The sequence below is a fragment of the Neophocaena asiaeorientalis genome, unplaced genomic scaffold, assembly GCF_003031525.2.
Source record: "Neophocaena asiaeorientalis asiaeorientalis breed wild unplaced genomic scaffold, Neophocaena_asiaeorientalis_V1.1 scaffold154, whole genome shotgun sequence".
Taxonomy (NCBI): Eukaryota; Metazoa; Chordata; class Mammalia; order Artiodactyla; family Phocoenidae; genus Neophocaena; species Neophocaena asiaeorientalis.
In genome coordinates, this window is record NW_020172982.1 from 1461618 (window position 1) to 1486499 (window position 24882).

At 38.2% G+C, this 24882-nt stretch overlaps 1 protein-coding gene across 1 annotated transcript in view; it reads left to right on the forward strand.

The window, feature by feature from the left end:
• The window catches only part of KCNH8 (potassium voltage-gated channel subfamily H member 8), a 384779-nt gene that overhangs the window by 338790 nt on the left and 21107 nt on the right, over window positions 1-24882 (forward strand). The window contains exons 12-15 of the mRNA XM_024742050.1: window positions 7136-7174; window positions 12055-12413; window positions 14451-14557; window positions 17228-17304. Of these exons, the coding sequence (XP_024597818.1) occupies window positions 7136-7174; window positions 12055-12413; window positions 14451-14557; window positions 17228-17304 (582 nt within the window). The remainder of the gene's footprint in view (window positions 1-7135; window positions 7175-12054; window positions 12414-14450; window positions 14558-17227; window positions 17305-24882) is intronic.

The window sequence follows — 24882 nt, forward strand, 5'->3', positions numbered from 1 at the left end:
TTAGTTTTTAAGTTGGACAAACCCATTTGTGTGAATGTTTAGCTCTGCATCACCTAGCTAATAATGCCCTATTCCTCACCAGCTCAATTCAAAGAAAAGTTTTCTTCATAACCAATGTATCAATAATAATACAATTACTACTTATTAACAGGAATTAGCTTTATGCCAGACACTGGACCAAATACTTTCCAAATGCAACAATGTGAGGACTTTTTTCACCATAAACTCTAGGTGAGAATTCCTTGTGGATTATTAAGTTGAAGTGATAAGAGATGCACACTTCCCAGCAGGTTCCAAATGCCTTCTTTCCCTGGAGAAACAAGACAGGCCTGGAAAGCATGGCACCACCTAGCGGCCACCTCTGGCAGGAATGCTGGACACGATGGCCAGAGGGAAGCAGAAGAGAACAGAAGGGACCCAGGGGGAGAGTTTCAGTGAGAGAATTTGGAGAGGCACCATTGTTATCACTAATGGAATAGAAAAGGAGGGGTCATTTTACAAAAGTCTTCCTGTGGTTTATCACTATATTGCCTCTAAGGTTCTTGAAAGATATGGACCAAAAGATTAGAATTATTTTTTAATTACTTTTGGTTGCTGTACTACATTTCTCTTAATGTGACATTACATCAGATGTGGCCAGTCTGGTTTCCAAGATTGGTTCAGTTTACAGGTACGTATTTCATTTAATCCTTACAAGTGTAGTTATTAGCATCATTTTTGAGAGAAAGAGTGAGACATAAAATTCAGTTGTGTTAAGCCATTAAAATTTAGCACATTATTTGTTACCTAAGCATTACTTATTCTATTACAAGTAATATGCTTCCCAAGGTTACATAGCTAATAAGTGACAAGACTAGGGCAATTCCAGCTCTTAACCCCCCTGCTATACTACCTCCTAAATGGATCCCATTCCCCCCACACAGACCTTTCATCAGTGAAGAGTTTTTGTGCTGCTTCCTACACTGTAGGAGCTGATTCTCTAGCTCCGGACATCAGTAAGCACTAAATTCAAGACTCACTTACTTGACATATTTCCCACACCAGGAGCAATAGTAATTACCCAGGGGAAGAGAATTCTCCAAGTCTTAATAGTTTGTCTTGACCTCAAGGCCCCATGTGAAATTGGGAAATGTCAAAATCATTAGTCTTTTCATTAAAATCTCATTTCTGTTTCTAAATTACAGAACAAGCAAAGAAAACATAATAGAAACTGTATTACCCACTTAGGGATTCAGACCAGCCTCTAAAATCTCTTCTTTAGATTAGGTGGTGGTGACCTCTCAGACGCGTTAAGTTGAAGATGAATGCTCCCTATTGAAAGCCTATCCTTTCTCCGGAGGTTTCTAATTCCTCCCATCTGCCACCTGCCATGGGTGTCATTCACTGCTTGTTGGCACCTCCGCTTGAGTCTGCAAGAGAAAGAAGCAGATGAGGAAATTAGACCTGCAGATTTGACAATTATTTATGATTTTTGTAAGAGTGGACATTTTAACTATGAGAATTATGGGGTTATTTGCAAGTACCCTTCATTCATATTCTCTTTATCCCAAACAACCACCAGTGCTGGTAATATTGCTGTCCCGTGAACAAGCTAAAATCCGTGATAATCCCTGTTTCTGAACGGGGACACACGCTCCTTCAATCTACTCTGTGACTTAATCAGTGTGGCCTTATTAACAAGGCAGAGAATGTCATGAATCAGTCGGAGAGAAGAGCCTTGTAATTCACATCTCATCTCCCGATTGAGCAATCAGCTGCAGATAACATTCTCACCAGGGCACTTTCGTGCCTTATGAGATTCCATAGTTGAGAGGTCATTTGCAGACCACACAGGGGCTTATAAATCCTACCTGTGGGCCAAGTAGACAATGGAAATAGATTTCCTACCTTCCTTGGGCCACTGGCCCCCTGGGTTACTGTTAGGAGTCCTGGGTCTTTGTGGTGGGTTCCACTCACCTTTGCTTCCTTCCTGCCTCACAGTGGTCAATTTCTTAGTGGTTCGGCCTCTTGAAAAGAGCTTGAGAGTAAGGAGAAGTTGTTGGTAATGCCTCATCGCTGCTGAGAAACCACTCACGTTCCTTCTAGAGGTGGCCTTTTAGCCTCCCGTGAAAGGCGGGGCCTCACAGCCCGCCATCTCTCAGAACGCAGAGGGATTTTAATGGGTGGAGGGAATAGATAAAAGAAATCAAAGAACTCCCTTCCCAACTAAAAGAATTCATAAAAATTCTAATATCAGGGAAGATTAAGCTGGGACGAAGTGAGAGAGTGGCATGGACATATATACACTACCAAACGTGAAACAGGTAGCTAGTGGGAAGCAGCCGCATAGCACAGGGAGATCAGCTCGGTGCTTTGTGACCACCTAGTGGGGTGGGATAGGGAGAGTGGGAGGGAGGGAGATGCAAGAGGGAAGAGATATGGGGATATATGTATACGTATAGCTGATTCACTGTGTTATAAAGCAGAAACTAACCATTGTAAAGCAATTATACCCCAATAAAAATATTAAAGAAAAATTCTAATATCAGGATAATTTACTATCGGGAAATTTAAGGGGAAAAATGAGTTGAATGGGCAAGATCAGGTATGAGCCTATGAAAGCTCCTATAAAACGGTCTTCATTCAATAAAAGAGAACATTCAAGAACGCAATGGCACGTGTCACATCTAAAATGACTATTCATTTTAGTATATTTGATTTCCATTTGCAATTCAAGCTCAATAGTAAAACTTGGGACCTTCTTTACACAGTTAAAAAAATTGTGGATTTGTTTTGCTTTTTTTGGCAGCAAATTATATGAGGACTAAGAGACCATTTTTCCTCTCTGGTCCTCGATGCCAGTGAGCAGTATTTTTCCAATTTAAGAGCCCTGCCTCACGAACTTATGGCTACCAGGGTAGAAGGGAGGGGGGGCTAGTTAGGGATTATGGGATTGACCTGTACACAGTGCTGTATTTAAAATAGATAACCAACAAGGACCTACTGTATAGCACAGGGAACTCTGCTCAATATTATGTAACAACCTAAATAGGAAAAGAATTTGAAAAAGAATAGATATATGTATAACTGAATCACTTGCTGTACACCTGAAACTAACACCACATTGTTAATCACCTATAATACAATATAAGATTAAAAGTTTTCAAAAAAAAAGAAATAGTAGGGTATAACATGTTATCGAGAGATGTAAAGTCTCAGCCAAAAGCAATACAATTAAGAACATTAAACCTAAAAAACAAACAAAAAAAAGTCCTCTCTCTCAAGTTCCCACTGGACTCACAGAGTGATAGAGTAATGTAGGTGGTTAGGATGGGGGAAAAGGAGAAGAACAGCTACACAAAAACTTTTAAAACCAATGCACCAAAGCTGAGAATGTCTCTTTCCCAGTCTTCAAGGTTATGACGCCTTACTTCTGGTCATAACTTTGTGCCAGGCGGTGTCCTCAGCCCTTCTGCCCGCACTGGGCTTCTTCCATCCTGAGGGAATGAAGGGCACAATCCCAAGATGTGAACGGGTTGACCCTTACCCTTTTGATCTCTCTCAAAACTTTATTGCAATGACCTCATTTCCTGCTCTTGTGTCTGACTTACTTCCCTTTTATCTTCCCAACCTCTATGACTTCAGTCTTTCTTTTTTTCCTAATTATTCCCATTAGAGATCACCAACAGTTCTTCTTATTATCTAAAAGGTATAAAAACTCCGTGTAGGAGGGATTCAAAATGGGAAAGCTGCCTTCTTCAAAACTTTCAAAACCGTTGAGTCTTCTAGTGGCTGGAACAATAAATATTTTCTATCCAAAGGCTGTATCCATGTTTCTCCCCGCTGGGGAAGGAATGCCTAGAATTCATCCGATTTCCTGAAAGATCTGTGACTCAGATAAGGTTTATGAGGTGTTTGGGTAACTTAGCCTCATGAGTTTGGGGGGTCGGATTTGTGACAACCATCAAACCAGATTAAATGTCATAGTATGTCAGGCATTTTTTCTTTCAGCCCAAGAAACAGCATTAACCATTGGAAGAGGTATCTGAGAAAACTGATGATTCTACGGAAGGTACACTGAGAGTCAGGAGGCACGGCTTCTGGGGAAAAAGTTTTGCCACTAACTTGTTGCATGAATTGGGCAAGTCATCTCATCTTCCTGGGCCACTGTTTCCACATCTCTAGTTAGGGAGTTGGACTAACTCAGTGGTTTCAAACCTGACCTGGAGACCTGAGACCCACACCCATCACCAACTGAAAGAGATTCATTGGAACTGGTACTCTGTAACCTGATTTTTTAAAGGAACCCTTCTCAAAGCATCCTATTGTCTGCCAGGTGTACAAACCATTGTAGCAGAGACTCTTTAGGGTCACTTCTAGCTTGAAAATACTGGGTTTCCATTAAACTAATATTCTCTACACTTGGCAGAATCTGGATTAGCATGAAGTGTCAGTCAACAGAATGCATCTATCAGAGTATTCTTTTTAAAATACACGTGATATAATGGACTTCCTCAGAACATAGGCACTGAAAATGCTTGCCTACAAATGTGGCTAAGCAGAAAATGTTTTATATTTTATCAGTCTTCTTGACTCAGTATTTAAGTTCTATAATGTCTAAAACTAAAGGCACCTGGAAAATTACTGACTGATGGTGGTGTAAAAGTTGTGAATATCAAGTAAAAACCTGTGGTTTTGAAGGGGAATGGCAGAGGGGTGTTTCGCTTCAGAGATGAAAAGAGTAATTTCATTCTATCTTAACAGCATGCACCAACCTTTTCAGAACAGCTAGGGTTTCTGGGTTGCATCAGAAAAGAAAACATCACCAAGTTTGTTATTCTCCTGTAAGAGGGGGAAAATATCTTAATACGTATATTTATAAATGTTAAGGAAACAACATGAAAGCCGAAAATTTATTTCACTAACATACATAAGTTCACAACAATGAACACAGAAAATAGCAGTATATACAGAATTCGACTACTTACAATACATTACAATAGATAACAGGGCATTTCATAAACAATTCAGTACTGGATTGAAATCTTTCCAAGGATGGTTAATTCTATTTAGCAGAACTATAACAAATCCATTCCTATCAGGGTGAGAGAGGGCTTTCACTGTTGCTATTGAGTACTTTAAAAATATTTGCCTCTTATAAGTGAAAGGAGCCACAGCAACTGCTAAGTGAACTTATTCCATGTATGCTGAGTGTTATTAAATCTGAGTTTTCTGTGATTTAAAAAAAAATTTTTTAATAAAATAAAACACATGTGATTAATACCATCTGTGAATTAAATGATTTATTCAGAGAGCCTATCACAGTAGTGCTGGCTACATCATGGACACTTACCTCATAGGATTTGTAATGAAAATTACTGGATGTCATGGCTGGGGAGCGTTTACCAGGGTGCTGATCTCAGTGAATACTTCGTGAATTGACAGCTGATAGGATGATAATAACAATGCCGTTGGTTATAAGATCTCACTACTCAAAGTGTACCCCACGGGCCAGCAAGGTCCATATTACCTGGGAAGTCATTGGAATGCGGAGTCTCAGGCTCCACCCAGACCTCCTGAGTCAGAACCTGCAAGTTTGAGAAGCACTGATACAGAAAAACATTCTTGGAGTTCAGCAACTCGACAGAACTCATATTAGTAGTAAACCATGGGGGTTGGGAGTCATACCCAAATCAGCAAGTGCTAAGGCCAGTGCCTTTCTCTTATCCCTTAGACAGCATCTCTGACCTGGAGATGTTCAGGCTTCCTGAATCCCAGGGCTATTCTTTCTTTCATCCAAGCTGTAACTGAAAAGCTTTTCAAAAACCCATTTTTTATGTCTACCACAGTAGCAATGACATTGTAATTTTGTTTTATTTTCCACATTTTTAATTATTCAGCTGTTTTACTTGTCACCATTTAGGGAATTATTGCAAAACGTATGTCTTCAGTGCTACTGATCAATGCATATTTAGGCAACTAAACAGATGTAGAATGGGTTGACTGCTTTGATAAAATTAAACGTTGATGAAAGGTATATTTGCACAGCAATAATGATGCTGGCATTTGTATAAATAATAGCAGATCTATTTCCCTAATCATCTAGAAAAAAAAACAGTCGGGGCGGGGGGTTGACAGAATTACCAAATATGTCTCACTTACTAGGCAGGTCATTTTCAAGTGCAAGGTTTTTTTTTTCATGGGAATAAAATTATGTTAATTTATAACATCTATTACCACTTTAAAATGAGAGGAGTATATTTGAGCAAAAAACAATGTGGATGAGACCTGAAGCATATTTCCCGGGTATGTTATAATTTCCAGAGCTTGTTTGTACGTCCTGGAAGGTGCATGTTTTTTAAGGTACTCCACAGTACCATAGTTTGATTTTATGCAAGATGTGTTTTGAACTTAAGTGATTCTATGTTACACATTTGTTTTTCACATTTTACCATCTCTGAAATTGGGATCAGTCTTCTAACTGATGGCATGTCACAATTTGATTGACAGAATTTTTTTTCTTTTTTACAATCAATTGGATCTTAAAATCACTTAAATTGAAAATTAGTATCCGCAGTGAACTTAATCCTAGTCCACAGGGAACATCATAGCGAGTAAAACAAATGAGACAGAGAGGGTTCATCACCCCCACCCGTATCCAAAGAAAAAGGGGAGGTGGATAAATAGAAAGAAATGAGATTAAATAAGAAACGCCTCCACGATTTCTTTTTTTCACAGAGCCGGAGAGAAAAATCATGGAAGATAAGATAATTTAGCAAAAGGGCAAGAAAGAGGAATAAGGGAGATGGAAAACAAAAAGAGAGTAAATAAAGCATCAAGATGGAAAATGTATCCAATGAGTGTACTATTTTGACCCCTATTTCCTGGGTGTGGTGTCCTGTACTAGACAGTCAATTTGCTGCTCCCTTTTCTTTATTACACACTCTGGTCAGTAGAGCTCCTAGAGGGTGAGGTGTGGGAGATGCTCCCAGCATCTCTCAGGAGGTATTTCCTCTACTCTGGCCCATGCAGGTGGCCCATCTCCCCCCCCACAGCCTCTGAACTATCATCTCTTTCCCTGCCTCCATTTCACTCAGTCCCAAACCATCGAGAAGGTGTAAATGATTGTTACAACTTTGTTTGTTTGTTCTTTCAGGTGATATCAAGATTATCGAACAAATCTACGGTCTCACAGGTATGGCTTTTTGCCAAAGAGCAAAATATTTATCTAAAATTTGTGGGATTTCCAACAAATCTGTCTCCCCCTCGAGGATGTAATGTATTCATTTTGACTTCCCCTAAAGCACTTGAAAGAGACGTGGCAATGACTTTCATGAGTTTGGGAATAGAGAAAGATTGAAACTCATATATCTATTTAAGGATCTTAGAGCTATTGTTAAAACATAGTTTGTCACCAAAACCTGCCCAGAGTAACGAAGTCCTGGGGTATTGATCTTAGAAGAATTGAGCTTTTAAGTCAGTCCCAACTTTTAAGAACCCTCCAATTTCACAGAAAACTTTCCCCCAAAACAGTAACTTGTCCAATTTATTACCTAGACCTTTATTACCAATAATCCCATGACAGAAACCCTGTAAACAGCTCGTTTTCTTGCTCTGTACCCTCTTGAAGCAGAACCCCCCAACTTTCACACACATGCATACACACACAGATACACATGCGTACAGAGGTGCCCAAATAAATCCAATTACACAGCGCGTTACAAAGACGTTGATAATGGACCGAAGATGGTTGGGGGCGGAAAGCAAACAGAGTTGCTATTGAGAAACATTTTTAAAGCTCTTAAAACATCTCAGTGCTATCAACCAAGTTCCTCCCTGCCACTAGTTGTCTTTTCTCTCTCATCTCTGCAAAATCCCTCTTCAGGAACTAGCAAAACTCTCGTTACATTTAAACACTTCTCAACAAGCATCCTTTCCTCATTACCACTTTTCCGCCAGACCTTTCCTATATTCTTTCTCATGAAGATAAATTTAGCCTCCTTTTGGATTTTCCCATCTGAATTCCTCACCCCACCATAGCACTCTGAAAATGAACATCCCTTCCAAGAATACACCATCCTTAACTTTCAAAAACAAAATCTGTATAATTAAGGCTGAAGTTCACTTGCAGTATCAAAACTACCAGTATAACAGGGGTTTCAATACAATAGATATTTATTTCTCTCTCATGGACAAGGCTGGAGGTGAGCAGTATAACAGTGTCAGTAGGCCTGGAGATTTCCTTTTTCTGCTTCATGATCCTCAACATATGCCTTCCTTCTCCTCATTCTCTCAGATGGCTGCTGGAGATCCATTCATTTCATCAGTGTTCCAGACTAGAAACTAAAACAAAGTAAAAGAGCAAGATAGATGCTCCCCTCCTTCTAGGAGCCTTCCTAAAATTTCCCTATAACCTGTCCACTGGCATACTATCATCCTAGAATTTGGCCTTATGGCCAAACCAAGTGGCAAGGGGTCTGAAAAAGGTGATCTTTGGGCAAGGTGCATTGCTAAGAGTTCTGTTAAAGAAGGGGAGATTATGTAAAATATCACAACATTATCTGTAGGACCTGCCCTGATGTAAATTTTGTTTTCTTTTTCTTCATGATCATCACCATCATCACAAGGGCAAGCATTTAATTAAGCACACTCAGTGCATGTCACTAAGGGTGTAACTACCATTATCTAATACCTAATTTTTTCCTCACATTATTGCCAATTTACAGGTGAGGAAACCAAGGCTTTAAACAATAACATTACCTGACCAAGGTTATAGCTAGTAAGTTACAGGACTTTTAAGACTGTGTGATCAAAAACACATGCATTCCACCACTAGACTTTATTCTGCTTTCCTTTTCGTCAAGACACGTTTGAAATGTTTGAAATGACTATCCCAGCAAGATGTCACGAGCAAAATTAGAGACTCCCTTGACTGTGGGGATAAAACCTCATTGCCCTCATGGGAGCATTCATGAGAAAGATGAGAGGGAAAGGAAGAGATGGGTCAGAGAGAAGGAAAAGATCTATGGTTGAATTTTGTGGCCATGTATACACAGGTGAATCCAGTGACACAAGGGAGGAGGGTGTTTCTATACCAATGGCCTGAAGAAAGTAACAGGTACTCCTCCTGCACAGAGGCTGCATGTGGAGCTGGGTATTTAATAATAATAAATTTGGGTATTGTCTGAAATGATGGTCCACGGGCTAATGAATTCTTGGTATAAATCATGTCGGCTGTCCCAGTCACAAGAGTCAGTACCTAAGCAAATTGTCCAAGGTTCCAAGCATGGAAGTGTGAAAATTAAATGAACTTGTAGAAGTACAAACATCTTATAGGTTACTAGTCAGAAGATTCTGTTAGAGCCAAGGGATCCTCCTTGAAACAAAGGAATGGTTAAATTGCCAATGCAAATGTAAACAGAAGTCCAGTTAGAGAATGTACTCACTGATTTTAATTTCTGTGATGAGTTCGCCCTGTTGTATCTTTAGCTGGGTGAGCTCACATTTCTGTTCTACAATACTAGTATACAAATGTTCCTCTGCAATTCCACATGGGTCCATCTTTTGTTAAAAGCACAGAATTTAAAATGCTGTGAAGAAAAAAAAACAAATAAAAGCAAAACCATAACTCTTGAATAAAGAACTTATAGCTTTACCATTAATTAAAATAATCACATAGTTGGAAAGATGAGTCTAATAATTCCATTTCCTCAAGAAATTTTGACCCATAAGATTAAAATACAGGGCTTCCCTGGTGGCACAGTGGTTGAGAATCTGCCTGCCAATGCAGAGGACACGGGTTCGAGCCCTGGTCTGGGAAGATCCCACATGCCGCAGAGCAACTGGGCCTGTGAGCCACAGCTACTGAGCCTGCACTTCTGGAGCCTGTGCTCCGCAACAAGAGAGGCCATGACAGTGAGAGGCCCGTGCACTGCGATGAAGAGTGGCCCCCCACTCACCGCAACTAGAGAAAGCCCTCGCACAGAAATGAAGACCCAACACAGCCAATTAATTAATTAAATAATTTTTAAAAAGATTAAAATAAAAAAAAAAAGACCTTCCTAAGTGAACTGATCATTTTACTTTACAGCTATGGCCTCAACTAAATGGGTGAATGGGCCTGTCAGTCACTACAGATTCAAGTTCATTTTTTTGTTACATATATATATATCATTATAACTGTTACAATAAAATTCATATACCAATAAAACAACTATTTATTGAGATGAAGTAATAACCATGACAGCTCATGACAATAAATAGTATTCTTAGGTCTTTTCAGTTTATTTTTATTATGAATTATTGATAAGCAGGTATAAATGATTGTATTCTCAAAAGAAACTGAGGCACAGAAAAATGAACTGACTTTTTGGAGCAGGGAGGCCATGTCTGGGGCAGAGCAAGAAACACATACTCTTAGAGTGACTCTGTTGAGGGCCATCAGCTTAGCCTTTGCTACCTTGTCTGCCCTGCCCCTTCATTATCCCCTCCTTCATCCTTTCCCATCCTCTCCTTTGCTTCTTCTAGGCCTGTAAGGTTGAAGGAGCCCAGGTAGGAATCCTACAGGAGAGTTTGCAAAACTCTCCCTTTCCTTTCCTAAGGCTCTTCAAGGTGAGAGGATCAAATGGTTTGCTGTACTTCCTGCCACCTGACTTGTGAGAACACGGAGAGCTGAGGACACTTCTGATCTTCGTTCATCTATGATCCAAAATAGGAAAGAGTTTTATTCTCAAAGATAATATAATTTTGCTGGTTGATCTCCACATAAAGTTCCACTGAGGACCCTGTAACTTTAAAATATCAATGCCCAATTATGCTAAGTGAAATCAGTCAGACAGAGAAAGACAAATACTGTATGAGATCACTTATATGTGGAATCTAAAAAATACAACAAACTAGTGAATATAACCAAAAAGAAGCAGACACAGAGAACAAACTAGCGGTTATCAATGAGGAGAGGGAAGGGGGAGGGGCAAGATACAGGTAGGGGAGTAAGAGGTACAAACTACTGGGTATAAAATAAGCTACAGGGAGATGTTGTACAACACAGGGAATATAGCCAATATTTTACAATATCTATAAATGGAGTATAACCTGTAAAAATTGTGAATCACTATATCGTACACCTGTAACATATAATATTGTATATCAACAATACTTCAATAAAAAATAAAATGATGAGGATACCTGAAAAATGAAATAAATAAATTAAATAAACTATCAAGGCCCAAGACCTTCCAGTAAAATTGAAAAATGTCTTATTCCTAAAAACATGCCATCATATGCTATTATAAATGACAGGCTGATTAAAACCTCAATGCAAACCTGATCAAATGCACCTTTTACATAGCTCACCACCAAGAGAGTTTAAAAGACCATTGTGGGCTAACACCAGGAAAGCAGAGAGAGTAAACCTAGCTGAGATCAGAAATGGGGAGATTTTTAACATCTTTTATTGAAATATAGTTGATTTACAATGTTGTGTTAGTTTCAGGTGTACAGTAAAGTGATTGAGATATATATATATATGTATACATATACATATATATATGTATATATCCTTTTTTAACATTCTCTTCCATTATAAGCTATTCCAAGATATTGAATCGAGTTCTCTGTGCTATATAGGAGGTCCTTGTTGGTTATCTATTTTATATATAGCAGTGTGTATATTTTAATGTCAAACTCCTAATTTATCCCTCTACCCCCCTCGCCTTGGGTAATCTTAAGTTTGTTTTCTATGTCTGTGAGTCTATTTCTGTTTTGTTTAAAATTTTTATTGGAGTATAGTTGATTTACAGTGTTGTGTTAGTTTCAGGTGTACAGCAAAGTGAATCATTCTTTTTCAGATTCTTTTCCCATGTAGGTTATTACAGAATATTGAGTAGAGTTCCCTGTGCTAGACAGTATGAGAGACTTTGAACAGCTGAATAAATAAGAGCAAAATCTGTGAGGTCTTCCATTTTAAAGGCTCTAGGGGACCTGACTTTGTTCAGATGGGCCCTGCAGCATGAATGATATGCCTCTCAAGAAGTCTTCACCATCTGTACTCATGTATATTATCCTCCGATTTAGCCAGAGCCCAAGGGAAATGGCAGCATCAAGAAGAGACTCCCATCCATTGTGGAAGACGAGGAAGAAGAAGAGAGCCGGGAAGAGGAGGAGACTGCTTCCCTCTCCCCCATCTACACAAGGGGATCTTCCTCTTCCCGTAGCAAGAGGCCTGGAAGCAGTAAGAGCTATCTCGGCTTAAGCCTGAAGCAGCTGGCCTCGGGAACAGTGCCATTTCACTCACCTGTCAGAGTCTCCAGTTCCAATTCCCCCAAAAGCAAACAGGAAGCCGATGCCCCTAACCACGGTAAAAGAAAAGAGAAGAACTTGAAATTGCAACTTTCAACTTTGAACAATGCTGGACCCCCAGACCTCAGTCCAAGGTGAGAGTTCACATCATAGAATTCTTTCCGAGGTGAAACTGGCTGCCTTGTATTCAGACTAGTACCTGGCTAGTAAATGAGTCAGCCTTCTAGGCCTTTCTGCCATGCAGGTTCCTAGCCTCGATGCTTCAGCTTCCTTAAATTTTTGTGCGCCATTTTTGACTCTACGTGGAGGTGTATGCAAGATGAGAATAAATCATGTTAGTCACATTCTCAAAAGGGTCCATTACATGTTCCAAATTCTTTCTCTTCTCCCTTTATCCATTTAGCTCTACCTATTTTTATAGATGTATATTTCTACATTGTAATTTTATAACTTATAAATTTCTAATGAAAACAAAAGAGATGGAACAAAGTCCGTATTGTTATCCCCTCAGTATCTGATCTTACCAAAAGTTTCATGAAGCAATGAGTGGAAATTATGAAGGAAGTGAAGTGCTGGTCTTCATGTCCCATAGTATTTGCTTCATTATTGTGGACGACTGAACTTAGTTTTATTTCTGGTCCCTTCAGCCTGTAATATGGGATGGTTCTATTTTTTAATTTTAAAAAAATTCACTTTAGGATCAACTAAAAGTGATTGAAACACTGAAAAATTCTGACTCAGAAAATGTGAAAAGAGTAGGCTACGGTGTGTAACAGCTCAGTAAAAATAGACAAGAAAAAAACATATTGAGTGATTCCTAGTCTCATGTACTCGGCTAGGTAATTTTTCATTTACTATTACATTTAGTCTTTTCAAGAATCATCTAAAGTAGCTTGTATTATCTCTACTATAAAGTTGTAAGAAGTGTTAAGTATTTTGAAGGTTACATATTTTGTCCAAAATCTCAGAAATTTGAGTTCTGAAATATAGATACAAATTCTGTTGTTCTGCTTATAAGGCAAGAGATGTTTCTGATATACTACATATTTAGTTAGTCATTTGAAGAACACAACTTATCCATTTAGAGAAAATATTAAGGGGAAAATAAGCAAAACAGGGTTAATGATAAGTAGGTGGATATTAAATGTTCAGGAATTCAGTTGGAGATGGTAATTTGAAAACATTCCTTAACTCTTCTCCGTCCTAAAATTTCTCTAAAATGAAAAATACTAAATTATAAAAAAGGGGGAAAATGTATCAGAGCTGGAAAAGAAATTTTCATGTACAACTTATTCTACACTTATGAAAAAACATATTTTATTTTATATCTAGAAAAAGATTTTGAGAACACACCAAGATGTTAAGGGTAGTGGTGAATGACAGTTGATTCTTCTTTTCAGATTTTTGCTACCTTTATGTTTACATTTTCTACAATAAATTCATCTTTTTTTAAAATAATGAGTGTGTTAGATATTATTTACCAAGGAAAGAAGATTAGCTAGAGTCCTAATAGTCATTTAAATATAATTCCTCAACTCTCACTTCAGAGTTTTGTCCACGTCCAGAGCAAAGATGTTTTCAAAGTTATTTTCTGCAATTCTGTAAACATTACGTTAAAACTCTTTAATTCTGGATAGAGTAGTGAATTAATATAAATTTAGATAAGAGAACATCTGTAGCTTAAGGTTTTGAATCTGAGAATAAATGAGTCTAAGATCTATAGCATTGCTGTTCAATAGAAATGTAGCATGAGCTAAAATTGTGAGCTACATGAGTAATTTTAAATGTTCCAGTAGCCACATCTTTAAAAAGTAAACACACACACGTGGAATTATTTAATAACAATTTTAATAAGATATTTTATTTGACTCAATATGCCCCAAATACTAGCATTTCAAATGTGAACAATGTAAAAAATTACTAATTAAATAACTTACATTTTTTACTAAAATCTTCAAAATCCAGTGTGTATTTTATAGTTACAGCACATCTCTTTTTGCACATTTCAGGTGCTCAATGGCCGTATAAGGCTAATGGCTACCATATTGGATAGCCCAGCTCTAGAGTGTCTAGAATTTCGAAATTTAACACACGATTTTTCAAGTCTTCTAGGAATACTGGAACCCATGGATATAAATGCGCAACTAGCCAATGCTTGTTATTTTAAACAGGGTTGTTGATGGAATTGAAGATGGAAACTGTAGTGAGGAAAGCCAGTCTTTTGACTTTGGCTCTGAACGAGTCAGACCGGAGCCCCGAATTTCTCCTCCTCTTGGAGGTAAGCTCTATATTTAGTCTTCTCTCAAGGGGTGATATGTCTTTACAACTTGTAATGTTTTGTATAGGCACTTTTTTGCCTTCCCATTCTCGGGGTATTCTCCATGTGATGGAACTTAACCAAAGCCACAAAGTAATTTGACTTGAGTCTGTGCCACCTCCAAGTTATTAAGATAGCGTTTGTAATGGTTCCTCTATCCAGGCTCGACACCCTGCAGCTTACCAGCCCAGGTAAATGGTGTGTCAGGAGGAGACTCAAATTTCTGCTCTTCATCAGAGGGTAACCATGTTTTCCTATTATAAATGCAGACTAATCCACAGAAACAACATTACCCAAAGGAAATGCTGTGTTGGGTGTAGACTGTAGGAACATTGGTTATACTTAACCAATTTATTGGGTAAGTGGTTACGTACTTGCAGTTTGCCAGGGATAAATATCTTCAGAAGTATGTAAGAATATCGGAAATGATGGGGAATTATATGAAGTACTACCCTCTAGGGATGGTGAATTAACGTAAAGTACCCCCAAACCTAGCCCAGGCTCCTCTCTCTCCATTTCATTCTTGAGTTCATTGCCCACAAAAGAATTTGTCAGCATGATGAAGGCCAGAAATGACAACGTCTAAAAGAAGACGCACCTGTAGTTGATAGAGAATAATGAACATAGGTGATCCCAAACAGTCACCAGATGCAAGGCAGATTCTTGTGTCAGGATCTCCTGCTAATTGGTGAATCCTTCCATGGGCAAAGCCAAGCCCAGTAAAGACTTCTGAATGTACAGCTCTGGGGGTATGTCTCCATTTGGTAGAATACCAGTCTTCTATCTCAATCAACAGTTCTTCCCAGCACTCATCTGGGAAGATGGAAGAGTAAGACTCCATAGTAGGACAATGGTGGGAGGTAGGAAGGTGAGGAGAGGAATGCAGATGTTAGTCAACAATCATGATTCATCCATGTAATGGACTTATATCTGCTCTGAGCAAGAAGCACAGAAATCATAGTTCTAGTCAACCAGATGTGAGCATTTGCTATGGAAGCTGATGGTGGGTCCCAATAGGAAGTTTTCCTTGTTGGCTCACAGGACGTCATCATGCCATCCACCTAGTATTTCTGGTCCTGCCACCCCCCTTAGCCTCCTCTTCTCCCTTTTCCCAACATCTACCCCAATACTCATCCATTCAAGCAACAAATATTCTTGACTTTACCTCCTAAATATCTCTCAGTTATGTCTGAGACTTTCTATCCTTCCTTCCACCACCCTTTTCCCTGCCACATTCACTCTTGCCTGCAGTGCTTCCAAAGTCACTTCTCTGTTTTCACACTGTTCTCCATACAGAGTGAACTTTTAAAAAAATACAAATTTATTCTTATTACGCTATTCCTATGCTTAAAATCCTGAGATGGATTCCTACTGCCCTTAGTATGAAATCCACACCTATTGCATAATTGCTTTGTTTTTTTAAATAAACTTATTTATTTATTATTTTGGCTGCATTGGGTCTTCATTGCTGTGTGCGGGCTTTCTCTAGTTGCAGTGAGCGGGGGCTACTTTTCATTGCAGTACACGGGCTTCTCATTAGGGTGGCTTCTCTTGCTGCAGAGCACAGGCTCTAAGCACGGGGGCTACAGTAGTTGTGACGCACGGGCTTAGTTGCTCCATGGCATGTGGGATCTTCCCAGACCAGGGCTCGAACCTGTGTCCCCTGCATTGGCAGGCAGATTCTTAACCACTGCACCACCAGAGAAGCCCCATAATTGCTTTTTCAATGTCTCTTTTCCCAGCTAGACTCAAAGCCCCATGAAGGTCAATATATTTTCTTTATTTCTGTCTCATCTAAAGGAGGCTTAGCCTGTTGTAGGTGATCTCTTATCATTCATTGAATGAATAGATTAACTTTGAAAAATATCTCAGCAAAAGGAACTTTTACTACTCTGACACTTTTGATTGTTTTGAGCGACTTTTTTCTCCCACAGGCAAATTTTCTACACATAATTGACCAGAATTAGGATAGTCATCATGATATATATATATACGACATATATAGATATAGATACCTCTGTATATCAAATCCTTTCCACTCTAGCTAGCAATGATTCATCTGTGCTTCTGCTCCTGACAGATATGAAATGTATTTGTAAAAGTAAGGTAGAGAAAAAGTGGAGATGAGAGACCCGGGAAACGGGAGAAATCACCTTTTAGAGCAACATTGGAAGAGACAGAAAGCCTGCAGTGGGGATGAGCAGCTTTAATAGAGGTCGGAGGAAAATGCTCTCATGGGTACAGGACTCAAAATCTGGAAAGGGAAGAGAGGAGAAAAGAACATCTCTTTTCTATGGCTTGGACACTGGCTGTGATATATTTTTGGAAAATGGTCAAAGAAGAGAACATGTGCCATTTGGGCACATGGTAGGACTGTGTTCAGGAGAGGGGGAAGGTGGCCATGGACACATCCACTAAGTGTGGCCACAGTCACCACCATGCTGTGTGCCTAGTTCCAAAGAGCTCACCAGGTGCCATCCAGAGGAGAACTAGGGAGACAGAAGCTACAGTGCACCGACATCAGGAAAGGTTGAAGGTAGCTTGGGCTTCCTTCCTTGTTCTAACTGCCCCAGTCCTGAAATATGAGGTTTATTCCTGAAGGACTCATTCTGCGTGTGTGTCACTTTCCAGACCCAGAGATTGGAGCTGCTGTCCTCTTCATCAAAGCAGAGGAGACCAAGCAGCAGATAAACAAACTCAACAGCGAGGTATGGAGCTTTGCCTTTCTCTGGTCATGTTGGAGTGGTGAGAGGGGAAAGAAATCCTAGTCACCAGCAGAAGTGGTATAATATAGTCATGATGAATATGTGCTCTGGTGTCTGGTGACAAATATGGATGAATTCCCACTCAGCCTCATGTGACTATTAGTCACTTACCTTCTCTCAAGCTCTATTTCCCCGTGGGTAGCAAAGAGATAGTAGTCATCCCCACCTTATGGCCCGTTTGTGAAATTAAATGAAATAACCTAGGTAAATTATTTAACCTACAGGAAACACTAACTAAATGATTATTATAATTGGTGTCATAAATGTATTGATACTTGGTTTAATTGGTGCTTTGTCACTTTTTTCAAGTACTTTAATTTTTCATGAGTTAAAGCAAGATCATTTGTCCAATCAAAAGTAATGAATCAGAGTAACCAAATGGCCTGAAACTCTATTCTTTTCTCTGGCCTGTATTTGCTGTGTAACTTTGAGCACTTTAGCTCTTTAGATCTTACCATCTCTCCGTGTAAAATAAGGTTATTTCTTAAAAAACTTTATTGAGGTATATTGTACGTATCATAAAATTCACCTATTTCAAGTGTATAGTTTAATGATTTTTACTATCTTTATTGAGTGGTTCAACCATCCCCACCTGAGTTTTAGAGTATTTTTCCTCCCTAAAAAGATCTCTCACACCCATTTATAATTAATCTCTGTTCCCACATCCAGCCCTAGGCAACCACTTATCTACTTTCTGTTTCTATAAATTTGTCTTTTCTGTATGTCTCATATAAATAGAGAAGGTAATTTCTGAATCAGTCTCTTAATTTGGGTGTCCCCCTAAAATTAAATTTTTTTAAAAAATAGATTTTGAGACAATGATTTGGATGCAGATAGTTTCTTTGGGAGGTGATCCAGGAAGCAAGATGAAGGAGCAAAGGAATAAGACAGGAAAGAAAGGAAAACAAGTAAATAAGTGTGTGTTAATGAGATCATTCACTCTGTAGGCAATTGGGGCTTGATCCTGCTCGGGGGTGGCCACTGAGAGACTGGGTAGGGCAACTCAGAATTGTTCTTCCATGAGACAAGTAAAAGGAGTTGAGGGTGGCTCCTGAGAGGTTACCTTCAGGCTTAGCTGCAGAAGACGCTAGGAGGATCCTTCAGACAGGAATATGCAGGAAGACCCAGCTGTCTGTGGTGAACTTCCAGGTAGACCTAGGCCAAGTTCAGTGAGCAGACACAGACAGGGTAATAGGGCTGAAGTTTTAGATTCTCTGATGAGGTCTTGATGGAAAATGTAACCAACTGATGATATTGATGAGATTTGAAAAAAATGAAATTCACGTAATCATAATTGGTTTCCAATTACCTGTAATAATGGAAAACTGGGCAGCTTGTCACAAAGTCTATAGGGTTCTTTTGTTAATAAATTTATTTATTTCATTTATCTTATTTTTGGCTGTGTTGGGTCTTCGTTGCTGCATGTGGGCTTTCTCTACTTGCTGCGAGCAGGGGCTACTCTTCGTTGAGGTGCGTGGGCTTCTCATCGTGGTGGCTTCTCTTGTTGCAGAGCACAGGCTCTAGGCGCACGGACTTCAGTAGTTGTGGCTCGTGGTCTCCAGAGCACAGGCTCAGTAGTTGTGGCGCATGGGCTTAGCTGCTCCGCCGCATGTGGGATCTTCCCGAACCAGGGCTCAAACCCGTGTCCCCTGCATTGGCAGGCAGATTCTTAACCACTGCACCACCAGGGAAGCTCAAGTCTATAGGTTTTTGTTCAATGTGTGTTCCATCAGCTTAGTGAAGATTTGTGCTTTACTGCCCTCTCTCATTCGGAGTCTACACTTTCTGGAAGTGAGATGGTTGCCAACAAGAAGTAAGAGGGCCAAAGGGCAGACTAACAAAATAGGAAAAGAAAAACTAACTGGATTGAAACTGCTTAAATCATGAGGACTTGGCCATATGTGAGATCACACAAATAATCTCATTAAAAATACACCAAAAAAAAAAATACACAGAAGAACAAAAAGAAAACAAACTAAACACTCTTTTGGGCACCTGGACATCAACTTTTGTGTGTGTGTGGTTTAAGAGTGCTTTATTATTGTGGGGTTTTTTGTTGTTGGGTTTTTTTTTTTTTTTTTTTGGATAGCAACTTTTTATTAAACAATTTTCTTTAAGATACTGTTCTCAGATAAAATCACACATTAATAACATTTGAATTATCAATATTTTCCTTCACATTTGAGTTTATTTAATGGTTTTAGGAACTGACTGACCAATATCTTAGCTGAAACACAGAAGTTAGTAATTAGTTTGGGGGAAAAAATGTGTTGGTATCAATGTTCACCTTCCCTAAGTTCAGGTTTTTCCTCTATTAAATGGTAATGATAAAATCTGTCATAGAGGTAAGGACTTAATACCATATGTAAAGCACCAAACGTGGTGGTCAAATGCTCATTCTCTCCTCATACAAGGTCATGCTTCTAGTCAACAAATGTGACTCTCAAGTTAGTCCCCCCTGCTGCCCAGCAGTGCCCCGTGCAGAGTAATAGGAGAGAGAATTAGTCAATGCATATGGAATAAAATGAAAATGAATGGACTTAAGGGAAACATATTTGATCATGAAAATGAGACTGCTTTCACCTGAGACTTCCTTTTGCTATGAAGACACTCACTATAAAATTAGAATAGGGACTTCCCTGGTGGCACAGTGGTTAAGAATCTGCCTGCCAGTGCAGGGGACATGGGTTTGAGCCCTGGTCTGGGAAGATGCCACTGAGCAACTAAGCCTGTGGGCCACAACTACTGAGCCTGCCTGCCACAGTTACTGAAGTCCACGCACCTAGAGCTCATGCTCCGCAACAAGAGAAGCCACTGCAATGAGAAGCCCATGCACCGCAAGGAAGAGTAGCCCCTGCTCACCGCAACTAGAGAAAGCCACGCGCAGCAACGAAGACCCAGTGCAGCCAAAAATAAATAAATATATTTATTTTTTAAAATTACAATAAAAAATGATAGGGTAAAAAATTTACATTTCAGTGCATCTTATTTTAACTAAATAATTTGATGTAAAAGTGTCACCGATTTACTGTAAAGAACACTTATTCTGTAACACTTAAGTTGATTTAAGGGCAAGGAGATCCAGTATGCCAGTTAACAATGCTTAACCATTATTTGACATTACACTAAACGTTTAAGTGGTAAAATGATATTAAAACTAGGCAAAAGACAACCTGCCAAACTTAACAGAAAGGTAATCACAGGCAAATCTTCAATTTCAAAGTGAGAAAATGCGGTGGCTTGTTAAATCATCCTTAGCAGAGTGCACTTTGGCTGGAGTGCTCTAATTGCCACTTGTTAACATTTTATTTTGTAGGTACATAAAGGAGCCAGTTAATATTAGGCCATTTTATTCCAACTTGAGTCTTAACTATATTAAGGAGAATGAAAATGTTTCATGTATATAATACATGCCTAAACAAAAATATAAATGAGTTTTGTAGAAACATATTGACTTTTCTGAGAGAGAAGTCTGGCTTCTCATACTATTTATTAACTCCATTTTTAAAACAACTTTATTGAGGTATAATTAATGTGTCATAGAATTCATCCTTTTAAATTGTACACCTCGGGACTTCCCTGGCTGTCCAACGGTTATGACTCTGTGCTTGTATGGCAGGGAGCGCGGGTTCGATCCCTGGTCAGGGAACTAAGATCCCGCAAGCCAGACAGCACAGCCAAAATTAATTAATTAATTAATTAAAGCCTACACTTGAGGGCTTTTAGTATATTCCTAGACTTGTGCATGCAACACCATAATAAATTTTAGAACATTTTGTTACCCCACAAAGAAGCTTTGCACCACACAGCCATCACCCCTAATGCCAGTGGCTCCCCATCTTCAGCCCCAGGCAACCACTAAGCTACACTATGTGCCTGTAGATTCACCCACTCAGGCCATTTTATATAAATGGAATCATACAATATGGTCCTTTGTGACTGGCTTTTTTCACTTAGTGTAATATTTTCGAGGTTTTCATCTCACATTGTTGCATACCAGTACTTTATTCCTTTTTACTGCCAAGTAATATTTCATTATATAGATCTAGCACATTTTGTTTATTCATTCATCACTTGATGGGCATTTGTGTTGTAACCACTTTTTGGCTAATATGAACAATGCTACTATGAACTTTCATAAAACATTCACACAAGATTTTGTGTGCACATGTTTTAATTTCTCCTGAGTAAAGAAGAATGGCTGGTAACCCTATGTGTAAACATTTGAGGAACTGCCAGGCTGTTTCCCAAAGCAGCAGAAGAATTTTACATTTAGCAGCATATGAAGGTTCCAACCTCTCCACTTTCTCACCAACAATTTTTATTTGTTATTATCAGATTTTTTTATATAACCGTTCTTGTGTGCATAAAGTGGTATCTCATGTGGTTTCCATTTGCATTTCTCTGATAGCTAATAATTTGAGCATCTTTTCATGTGTTATTGGCCATTTGTATGTCTTTGGAGAACTGTCAGTTTAGATCTTCTGTCCATTTTTAAATTAGGTTGTCTGTTTATTACTGAGTTGTGAGTGTTCTTTATATATTCTAGATAACAAGTTATGATGGATGTACAGTTTTCTTCTCACATTCTTTAAGTTGCCCTTTAATTTTCTTAATGTTTTTCTATAAAGCACAATTTGGTGATATCCAATTTATCTCTTTTTTCTTTTGTTCTTTGTGATTTTGAGGTCACATCTAAGAAACCATTGCCTATCCCAAGGTCATTAAGATTTATTCCTCTGTCTTATTCTAAAGGTTTTATAGTGTGAGCTCTTACATTTAGGTCTTTGGTCTATTTTGAGTTAATTTTTGTATATGGGTGATGTATGGGTCCAATTTTACTTAATATTTTTGTGTGGATGTCTAGTGATCACATCACCATTTATTAAAAACACTGTTTTCCCCACTGAATTGTCTTTGTACTCTTGTGACACTCAACTTGCCATTGATATGAGGGTTTATTTCTGGACTCTCAATTCTATTCTATTGCTCTATGTGTCTATCCATATCTTTCTAAATTTCTTTCAACAATATTTTGTAGTTTTCAGTGTACAAGTCTTGCACTTCCTTGGTTAAATGTATTCCTAAGAGTTCTAATACTTTTTTATCATCTTTATTGGAGTATAATTGCTTTACAATGGTGTGTTATATTCTGCTGTACAACAAAGTGAATCAGCTATACATATACATATATCCCCATATCTTCTCCCTCTTGTATCTCCCTCCCACCCTCCCTATCCCACCCCTCTAGACCACATCTTTATCCATTCATCTGTTGATGGACACTTAAGCTGCTTCCATGTCCTGGCTATTGTAAATACAGCTGCAATAAACATTGTGGTACATGACTCTTTGAGTTATGGTTTTCTCAGGGTATATGCCCAGTAGTGGGATTGCTGGGTCGTATGGTAGTTCTATTTTTAGTTTTTTAAGGAACCTCCATACTGTTCTCCATAGTGGCTGTATCAATATACATTCCCACCAACAGTGCAGAGGGTTCCCTTTTTTCCACACCCTCTCCAGCATTTACTGTTTGTAGATTTATGGTAGTTCTATTTTTAGTTTTTTAAGGGAGTTCTAATGTTTTTGATGCTATTGTAAATGAAATTGTTTTCTTAATTTATTTTTGGATTGTTCACTTATAGTGTACGGAAATACACCTGATTTTTGCTTGCTCATCTTGTATCCTGCAACTTTACCAAACATTTTAAATAGTGCTAATAATTTGGGAGTGGGTTTTTTGGAAATTTTTTATATTAGATCATGCCATCTAGAAGTAGAGATAGTTTTATTTCTCCTTTTCCAATTTAAATGCCTTTTATTACCTTTTCTTCCCTAATTGCCTTGGCTAGAACTTCCAGTACTTCACTGAATAGAAATGGAAAGAAATATCCCTCTCTTGTGCCTCCCCTTGGGAAGGAAGTCTTTGTCTTTCACCATTGAATATGATGTTAACTGTGCGTATTTCATAAATTCCCTTTTTCATGTTGAGAGAGTACCCTTGTATCCCTGATTTGTTGAGTGTTTTTATCACAAGGGGATGTTAAATTTTGTCAAATGCTTTTTCTTGCACCTATTGAGATGACAATGTGTTTGTTTGTTTTTTGTCCTTTATTCTACCAATATGGTATATTATGTTAATTAATGATTTGGGGATGGCAAACTAAACTTGCATTCTTAAAATAAATCCCCCTGGTCATGGTGTAGAATCCCTTTTAAATATTGCTGGATTCAATTTGGTAGTATTTTTTTGAGGATTTTTGCCATCTATATTCATAAATTACTGGTCTACAGTTTTCTTTTTCTTGTGATATCTTTGTCTGGTTTTCATGTGAGAGTAATATTGGTCTCATAAAATGAGTTGAGAAGTGTTCCCTCCTCTTCTATATTTTTAAATAGTTTGTGAAGAATTGCTATTAATGCTCGCTTAAAGGTCTGGTGAAGCCATCTGGTCCTGGGCTTTTCTTTGTGGAAAGTTTTTTGATTACTAATTTAATCACTTTACTTTTATGGGTCTATTTAGATATTCTATTTCTTCTTGAGTCAGTTTTGGTAGTTTATGTCTCTGTAGAAATTTGTCAAATTCATCTGTTATCTTACTTGTTGGCCTATAGCATTCAAAGTATTTCCTTATGATTCTTTTTTTTTTTTTCCTTATGATTCTTTTCATTTCTGTAATGTTGGTAGTAATGTCTCCTCTTTCATTCCTGATTTTAGTAATTTGAGTCATCTCTCTTTTTATTTAGGTGAAGCTTTGTCAATTTTGTTGATATTTTCAAAAAAACAGCTTTTGGTTTTGATCATTTTTCTTCATTTTTATTCTCTATTTTCATTGTTTTCTGCTCTAATCCTCATTATTTCCTTCTTCCTGCTTCCTTTGAATTTAGTTCACTTTTCTTTTTCCAGTGCCTTAAGGTGAAGTTGATTTTATATCTTTCTTCTTTTTCAATAGGCATTACCATAAATTTCTCCCTAAGCACTGCTTTAACTACATCCCATAAACTTGAGTATGTTGTGTTTTCATTTTCATTTATCTCAAATTATTTTTTAATTTCTCCTGTGATTTCTTCTTTGACCTATTGCTTATTTAGTAATGTGTGATTTAATGTCCACATACTTGAGAATTTCCCAATTTTCTTTATTACTAATTTCTAATTTCATTCCATTATATTTGAAGAACACACTTTGTATGATTTTAATCCTGTTACGTTTATTTAGGTTTACTTAATGGCATAGCATATGGTCTTACCTGGAGAATGTTCTGTGTGCACTTGAGAAGACTGTGTATTCTGCTGTTGTTGGGTGAATATTCTATAGATGTCTGTTATGTCTATGACTATAGGTCTGTGACGTTCAAGTTTTCTATTTCCTTGTTGATCTGCCCAGTTGTTCTATTTATTATTAAAAATGAGATATTGCAGTCTCTAACTACTATTACTGATTGTCTATTTCTCCCTTCAATTTTGACTTTTTTTGCTTCATGTATTTAGGGCTCTGTTGTTATATATATATATATATATA